Raw genomic sequence first — 8920 nt, 5'->3', positions numbered from 1 at the left:
CCAGGAGAAAGCTGCTGCCATCTGCCTTGCAGCAATTTAATGGGACGGCACGTGGCACCCCGCAGGAAACGAGCAGTGTCATAGGTTGGAAACAGAAACCTGCAAATGCATGGCCAATGTCGCTGCGCTTACTGGGAGAGGAAAAATACCCACATGACTCTTCTTTTGTATGTTAAAGACTTTATTTTCAGACCCTTTTAGAGGAATCAACTCCATTAAACAACCTTTATAAAATGCCACAGCGGCCAAAGGGCCGGAAGGTAAGCCTCGCCCTTCATTGGGAAGTGAAACTCTCAGGGCCAAGTCGCCAAAGTAGATCACCTGGAAGCTCCAGAGAGGCAGATCTACCAGATGAGCCTTCGAAGAAGCCAATCCTGTTTTCCACTTTTTTGCTTTCACATACGAGTTGACCTCTTACTTTTTTCCATTTAATACAAACCAAAGCCCACCCTAAAGAATTAAAATGCAGGGAATGGCTTTTGTGGAAGTGAGTCTTGACTTGGGGCCACGTGCGTCAGACGGCACCTGCTCGGGGTGGACAGGAAAGCCGGCGCCTCCTGGGCTCCACGCTGCGGCGGCCCGCGCTGCTCTGCAGTGGCCGAGAGTGTGGGGAAGACAGACAATAAAAAACGTGAAATAAGGCCTCTGTGTCATGCCCGTCTTGGACAGCAGAGTCCCGGCTGGGGAAGGCTGGTAGCCGGGTGTCTCAGGCCTGCACACAGCCACCAGCGCAATCCCTCCTCCCTGTCACAGTTATTTCAGAACGTCAGCACTGTAGCCAGCACGATTTTCACTACAACAACGCTCATTTTGTTAACTCGAGCGCCAATGTGTATGTCGTTAAAGGCCAGAGATCAGAGTGTGACAGTTCTCATATGCTCCAATCTGACTTTTTGTCGCTAGAGTACATACATAACCTACTCCTAAGTTTGCTCCTCAAATGACAATCATAGTTTTATTTCATGAGTTATGGTGTCCAAATGAGTTGATTTTCTTTTGTCACTGTGAGTCAAAATGGGTCACCTGTGGGCCTCATGCAGAATTTAGAAATTGGATAAATGATTTAAGCCTTGCAAACAAACAGAAGTGACTTTTTTTTTGGTACACACAGGAGAGGGCGGCCCAGGGGCCTGGTCAGCAGATGTCCAGCCCCGCCTTGAAAGTAGTTTCCAGTTTCTGCAGCGGAAGGATGAGGGTGAAGGCCCCTTGTCGTCCATTTCCTCTGTTCGGCCTCTCTGCTGAGAACTTGAGGAGTCCTGACTCTCCGTCCTCTGCCCGGGAGGACGCTGCATAAACGTGGACCGGGTGGCCATTATCTCAGCATCTTTACCATGTACGGGCCCTGTAACCTGTAGCCAATCTTTCTATAATAATTCCTGGTGCCGACCCCTGCAGAGAAAGCAAAGTAAACAAGGGTGTCCAATCAGTGTAACTTCAGCGACTCTCAAAAGTCAGCAAGTGCTTCTGTCAACCGTACACCCTCGCCCCCCTCACTCACAGACCAAATTCTCTTCCACACAGAGCCTCAGTTTAGTAAGTCTGGAACACTTTTATTACTTTGTATTCAAGCTGCATTAAAATATAGAAACTGCTGCGTAGAGAGAAATACGTCTCTTTCCTTGATTTCTAACGTAAGCTCGTGGTGTTTGGCACACGTATTCGTAGACAACGGCAAGTGTGCACGCTGTTCCAGAGCCTGCAGACTTATGACCCTACTGGCAGCACGGAGCCCACTTCGGGTGAATGAGAAGAGGGGGTTTAATGTGCGAGACGCCTATGCTCCAGATGAGGCCACAGACGCTGCGGTCTCCTGCAGTGCGAAGAGACAGGCGGGGAGGGCGGTCTCTCCGTGCACTGAGGGGACGTGGAACTAACGCAGTCAGGGTCAGAAGTGCGGAGGCTATGGAAGGGCTAATAGGAAAAGAGTTTTTTCCTCATAAGTTGGTGTCAGAGAAGTTTTGCTGGAATGGCCCCAGCTCACGAAACGTGCGGTTTGTTGAAGAGAAAGTGGGGGTTTTGCACATCAAGCGATGCTCCAGTTCCCTGTGGACACCGAGCAGGTATCCTACAATTTAATTCAATCCTGACACCGACGGCTCGAAGTTAGCGCAGACCGCCACGGGTTATGAGCTCAAGTCCACAAGACCGCCCCGACTTCAGATGCCAATTGAAGTAGCAGGTCCCCAGGCTACCCACAACTTTTGTCAGACTTGGCTACAAACTGGGGGTTCCTACAATCCCCTCCTTGGTTCCGTAATTAGCCATAATGGCTCACAGAACTCAGGGCTACATTTACTTAGTTTACCAGTTTATGAAAGATCTGATAAAGGACACAAATGACAGCCAGGTTAAGAGGTGCCTAAGCTGGGGTCCGGAAGGGTCCTGAGCACAGGAGCTTCTGTCCCCACTAAGATGGGGGCACCACCCTCCTGCACGTGGACGTGTTTGCCATACCAGAAGCTCTCTGAACCCTGTCTTTTAGGGATTTTCATGGCGGCTTCACCATGTGGGCATAACTCAATCTCCAGCCTCTCCCTCCCAGAGCGCTGAGAGTTCTAAGCTTCTAGTCCTGGCTTGGTCCTCTGGTGACCCGGCCCCATGGAGGAGCCACTGAGAGTTGCCTTATTAGAACAAAAGATGCTCCTAAGAACTCCTATAACTTAGGAAATTACAAGGGTTTTAGGAGCTCTGTGTCAGGAACCTGGAAGAGACCAAATTATATTTCTTATTGTGGTAAAACATATGTAACATAAAGTTTACCATTTTAACCATGTTCAGTGTATAGCTCATTGTTATCAAGCATATTCACGCTGTGGCGCAGCCATCACCATCGTCCACCCACAGGACTCTTCATCTTGCGAAGCTTAGACTCCACTCCCAGGAAACACGAACTGCCCACTCTTTCCTCCCCTCAGTCCCTGGCAACCATCCTTCTACTTTCCGTCACTACGAATCTGACTACTCTCGGGACCGCGTCTCAGTGGAATCACGCAGTGTTTGTCCTTCTGTGACTGGCTTATTCGCTTAGCACAATGTTCTTCCAGGTTCATTCACGTTGGGCTGAATTTTGAATTGAGTTTTCTGATACTTATAACTGAAAATATCATAACTGACAAGTAAGCTTGAGCACAGGAATAGACAAACACAGGTCAAGTCACCATTTATGTTTTTTTTTTTTTTTTTTTGAGACAGAGTCTCACTCTGTTGCCTGGGCTAGAGTGAGTGCCGTGGTGTCAGCCTAGCTCACAGCAACCTCAAACTCCTGGGCTCAAGTGATCCTCCTGCCTCAGCCTCCCGAGTAGCTGGGACTACAGGCATGCGCCATCATGCCCGGCTAATTTTTTTTATATATATATTTTTAGTTGTTCAGATAATTTCTTTCTATTTTTAGTAGAGACGGGGTCTCGCTCTTGCTCAGGCTGGTCTCGAACTCCTGACCTTGAGCGATCCACCCGCCTTGGCCCCTCAGAGTGCTAGGATTACAGGTGTGAGCCGTCGCACCCGGCCCCAAGTCACCATTTAAAGTCAGAATTCAGAGTGACGATTGTGACCACACTGCCCTCTAACCCGAGATAAAGCTCAAACTCCTTAGCCTGATACACGAAGTCTCTCCTGCCCAGACTCTTCAGCTTTAGTTCCTTCCACAACCGACCCAATTACTTTATGGTCCAGGTCAGCAAACCCAGCGTCAGGAGCCCACCACGCTGGCTTAGCCACTGCCCTGGGCAAGAGCCCTGCGGCGCGCTGCCATTCCTCCTCCAAGCCCCACTGGGACGCCACTACCTGCAGGGGACTATTTCCCCTACCACAAAGAAGCCACAATTCATAGCCTTCTCCCGCCACACTGGCTGTGCAGCTTAATGAGTCCCACTGTTTAGTAATCACACTGGGCTTTGCTTTCCTTATGGGTCTGTCTCCCCTCCTGGAATGTGAGCTCTTTAATGTCAGCGGCCTCTACCAGGAGGGCTTATTACAGTGTCTGGCATATATAATCAAGGTGCAGTAAATGTTTGAGCATCTATTATACTCTGTTCCTCTATTTTTATGTTGTGTATATACAAAGAAATGTGCTCCTGAAGGACGTATTAAAGTCTGCTCTATGTTAGGTGCCAGGAGTGGGAACGATTCCATCTGAGAGAGGGGAAGGGCAGGACTTCTTGACGAGGTTACCAGTTTCCCATCTTGTTAGCTAAGAGATGCAGAGGCAGCTTCCTGATTTATATTATGATTTCTATCCAATAAAAACTGCCTCCAAATCGTTCAGAAATATTTCTGGCTTTTTATGTTTCACTTCTACGTTTACAAAGCAGATACCATTTCCTTGGACTTAAAAGTATTTGTCCCGGAGACTGTCAAACACAGGACAGTGGCGAGGACGGTGTACGGAACCTCCCTATGCCCGCTGCTCAGCTTCCACAACGACTGTTCATCCCCACACCGCGAGGGCTTCCAGCCTTCCACGCGTGTGAAGCTACCAAACATATCTCATGTTTCCTTTTTGTTGTGTTCAGCTCAGTTCCTGGACACGTGTTTGCTTTTGTTTTTTTATGTGTCCTGTGCCAAATAAAGATGACAGGCCGGTTTTCAGATTGAGGACGTGCAGTTGTTGGCCGAAATGCTTTACTTCCAAAAACATGCCACCAACTTACATCTGTCCACCATAAATGGCTGCAGGGGTGAGAGAGAAGCAGTTCCTTACACCTAGCGGGGGACTAGACAGCTCTGGGATGACAAAGTTCAATGATCAAGAGTACGCCAATGTCTCAGGCATGCTGCTTTAGTGGGGTGCGTCTAAGCACTTCTCAGTAATGATTCTAACTGAGCCTACGGGCTCCTGGGCCCTCCTGCTTTTTCCTTTATATAGGGGTGCGCCCTAGAAGGAAAGGGTGTGCCCTTTGGAAGGACAGGGCCACGTTGTTTGCCGAGCTCCTGCCCTTGTTTTCAACAGCACGCAGCAGCCCCACGTGGAAAGCTCCCTCCGGGCCTCTGAGCAGCTTTACGTGTCCTGGGGAGGAAGGCTGACCAGCCAGTCTGGACACCAGCCTTTTCTCACCTAAACATCTGAACAAAAATATTCCCCATCTCTATTTCTTTGTGCCTCCAGTTTCTTGAAAGAATGATTTCCCTTGTTTCTACAACCTGCAGAAGAGGCTGGCAAGGGTATGAGTGCCTGCACTTAGCCCGCTTAAAGGCCAGGACGCCATCACCCGGGCTGGGTGCAGGCCTCGCTCTGCTCTGCTCTCCTCTCCACGTTTAGCAGGGCTCCTAGAAAGTCCTCCGTCATAGTAACTTTCCTTTTGTTAGCCAGCCAAAAAAAGCAATTACTCTTCAGAGCTGACGTCAGCCAACCTCCTGGGCTGACGTGCGCAGGACGGCATGGCTGTCTCCCGGCCCTCGGCCTAGCTGCTCCCGCCTCCCGCAGGCTGTGTGAGCAGCTCTCTGCCCGACCGCCTGCGGGGGTCCTGCCAGATCCCTGGGCTGGGGGGAACGAGCGGGAATTCAATCACTGCGTGCAGCGGCCCTCAGGGAGCTCTGCTGCCGAGCCGGCAGTGGTTAGCACAACACGGGAGAAGCAGGGGGTGCAAATGCCAGCTTTGTTCTGTCCTCCCTGGTACCTCATCCACAACCAGAACTTACCCACGTCCTCTGTAGGCAGGTGAATACTGTCACCTCCACCACTCTGCCAGCTATGGTGACCATGAAATGAGGTAAGGCGAACAAGAATACCATGCAAAGTGCCTAGCTAGTATTCTGAGATTGCACTCTAGGACTGGCCTCTGTGATGACCTCCGCACCCTCCGCCTCTGCCCCAGGACATATACCTCTTTTGGGAGAAGAAAATAAACTTTTTAATGTGTGCACAAGCTTTACTGTGCATATGAAAAATTAAGTTATTACAATGGTTTCAGCTGTGTACTTCAGAGCAACTGCAGACCCAGGGAAGCGGGTAGATTAAAGGCAGAGGACACCCTTGCTCCCAGAAGGAATGAGAGGAGCAGAGTCGCTCAGCGCGTGGTGGGAAAGCCCTTTCCCAAGGAGGATCTCTGGTTTCTTGCTCCCAGGCTGGCTGCCCAACCTGGAGGAGACCAGGGCGCCAGCATCTCTGATTCTTCTTCTGAACCAAATGTCCTTGAGCCCCAAGCCCCTCTGGGAAAGAACTCCTTTGCTTTCTGATCCCACCTCCCCTGCTGACAGATGTGCACCATTCTGCTTAAGGCACATATTTGCTTATTCCAAGTGCTGAGGACAGAAAGGAAATCACATAAAACGCACACGCCAACCGCCTCGGCCACTGGCTACAGGAACAGGTTCATTACGTGTGCTCAGTGCTCTTTAATAAAAATGAGAAATAAAAATCACCAAACCTCAGAAAGGTTAACCAAAGATAAATGGAACAAACCCAGAGGTTTACTTGGATTCTGCTCTGATTCTATTTTAGAGAGAAAACGCAGGGGAGGGAGGGGCCGACGAGCACACGGTGCCAGAACTGGCTGCAGCACAGCCCTTTGTTCCTCCAAGTTACTAGGCCCTTCTCCCTAAGGGGACAGATTCAACACCAGAGTCCTAGAACACCGAAAATAAGTATGCCTTTCCTTTAAAATAGAAAATAAACCAAGAACAGGAAATGCACCTAAATGCTACCTCGCTTGTGATTCTGACTAACTGCATCTCACAAAAAACAAACAACTTGACAGCTGAGTGACTATAAAGCATTACACCCTTCGGAATGTGACTAAAAAGAAAAAAATGTATAAAGCTAGAGGAGGAAGAACTTTTTTGAGCTTTTAAATGTGCCAGGCATTGCATGCCAGAGAATCTCCATGCACCAACTTATTTAAAACTTAACGAGATCTTTGAAATTACTGTCCTAGGAGAAATGTGAGTCTCAGAATGGGTCGTAACTCAAGGTCACGGCGCTAGGAAGTAGAACTGTAATTCAGACCTAGCCTGCTTGCTCTTACGCCCCAAAGTATTTTTTTCTTTTTTCTTTTGGCCCCAAAGTATTTCTAACGTGCCCCGGCACCTGTGCTATGGGGTGTGCCCGACTGGATCCGCCTTCCCCAACTTCGGTTTTGGACAAGTCTGCACTGGCAAAGCACATCCCTTCTGTCACAGTGCAGAGGGACCCTCAGCTCGTCTGGATCACCTCACCTCCTGTATCTGTGTCCAGTTTCTCAATGTCCTTTGTTTGATAAATCACTACATGAAACTGAAGCACGGTGACTTTCTTCCCATTTCAACAACAGGGCTGAGTAAGAAATGGAAGAATAAATCACAGAAAAGGGTCTGATGACACAGGCAGGTAATGAGAAACTCTGTCAACAGATTAAGGCCCCAGCAGAACAGTTCCCACTCTGGACTGTATGCTGAAAGCCTCCACTTTGAAGAGGGGGAGGGACTCTTGGGGCCAGGGTGACATCTAGATGACCCAGACAAACCACAAGCCTTGGTCCGGGACAACGACTGCTCTTAGACGCCTGCCAAAAGGAAACAGATCCTCCTTGGAGGAAGCTAACGTCACCTAGGCGTTAAAGTATTCTTGAAAGCAAATTCTCATATATAATGCTCAGGAAAGGAAAAAAATGATGAGGTACACTTTGAAGCAGGACAATACGACAAGAAACAAAAGACTGCGGGGACTCCAACACTTGGCATAAATTGTAAAAGAGCTACGCTTACCGTGTTCATGGAGATAGAAGCTGAATTTAAGGATGTCTAAAAACAAATGGAAACTATAAAACATGACATTACAGAGTTGAAAAAGATACCACAAATCAGAGAATTAAATGTAAAATAAAGCCTGAGCACAGTGGCTCATGCCTGTAATCCTAGCACTTTGGGAGGCCAAGGTAGGAGGATCAATTGAGGCCAGGAGTTGGAGACCAACCTGATCAACATAGTGAGACCCCATCTGTACAAAAAACATAAAACTCAGCCAGGTATCACGGCGTGTGCTGGTGGTCCCAGATATTCAGGAGGCTGAGGCAGGAGGATTGCTTAAGCCCAGGAGTTTGAGGTTGCAGTGAGCTATGATGACGCCACTGCACTCTAGCTCGGACAACAGGGTGAGAGTTTATCTCAAAGTAAAATAAGTGGGACTAAGCATCAATGGATGGGCCTAGGGACCTAGCAGGGGATTAGACACAGCTGAGTTAGTAAACTGCAAGGTTAAGTCAGAAGAAACCATTATATTAACCACCAAGCATGGAGAAACAAAATAATGTGGGTGGGGAAGAGGGTATGAGACACAGTGGATACAATAAACAGGTGTAAATATGTTTAACTGGAGTCCCAGAAAGAGAGGTGAGAGAGAAGGGGGATAGAGTCAATATATATGAGTTAGAGGCTAAAAATTACTCAGAACTGATTAAAAAAACAATTAATTCACTGACTAAAGAAGACCAAGTGGGGCAAATCCATACCTAGAAACATCATAGTAAAACCAGAGAAAGACAAAGACAGTCTGAAAAAACAAAGATTATACTAAAAATATCTACAAAAGAAGCCTGAGGGATATCCATCCTCAAAGACAGACAGCTGATTTCTTGACTGCAACTTGCAACATAAAAAGCCAGAAAATGGTGGGAAGATAGATTCCAAATGCTGAAAGAAAATAACTGCAAACGTAGAATTCTATACCCAGTGAAAACTTCCTTTAAGCATGAAGAAAGATAAAGGCATTTTCATACAATTAAAACTGGAATAATTTGCTACCAACAGATTATTGCTAAATAAATGAGTAATAATGAACAGTATCAAGAAATGCTTGCAAACTACCCAAATATCCAACAATAGTAAAACAGATAAACTGTGGGACATCATATGATGGAGTCCTATGTATCAATGAAAATGAAAAAACTACTTTAGAGATGCAGCAAGGATTGGCAAAGATGTAAATATGCCAGTATGTTTAAATAAA

General features: G+C 47.7%; 1 protein-coding gene across 1 annotated transcript in view; it reads right to left on the bottom strand.

The window, feature by feature from the left end:
• Window positions 1-928: 928 nt before the first annotated feature.
• The window catches only part of ELP3 (elongator acetyltransferase complex subunit 3), an 83224-nt gene continuing 75232 nt past the window's right edge, over window positions 929-8920 (bottom strand). The window contains exon 15 of the mRNA XM_012654923.1: window positions 929-1389. Within this exon, the coding sequence (XP_012510377.1) occupies window positions 1313-1389 (77 nt within the window). The 3' untranslated portion in view covers window positions 929-1312. The remainder of the gene's footprint in view (window positions 1390-8920) is intronic.

The sequence above is a fragment of the Propithecus coquereli genome, unplaced genomic scaffold, assembly GCF_000956105.1.
Source record: "Propithecus coquereli isolate 6110/MARCELLA unplaced genomic scaffold, Pcoq_1.0 Scaffold451, whole genome shotgun sequence".
Classification (NCBI taxonomy): Eukaryota; Metazoa; Chordata; class Mammalia; order Primates; family Indriidae; genus Propithecus; species Propithecus coquereli.
This window is presented reverse-complemented; position numbering and strand designations above follow the sequence as displayed.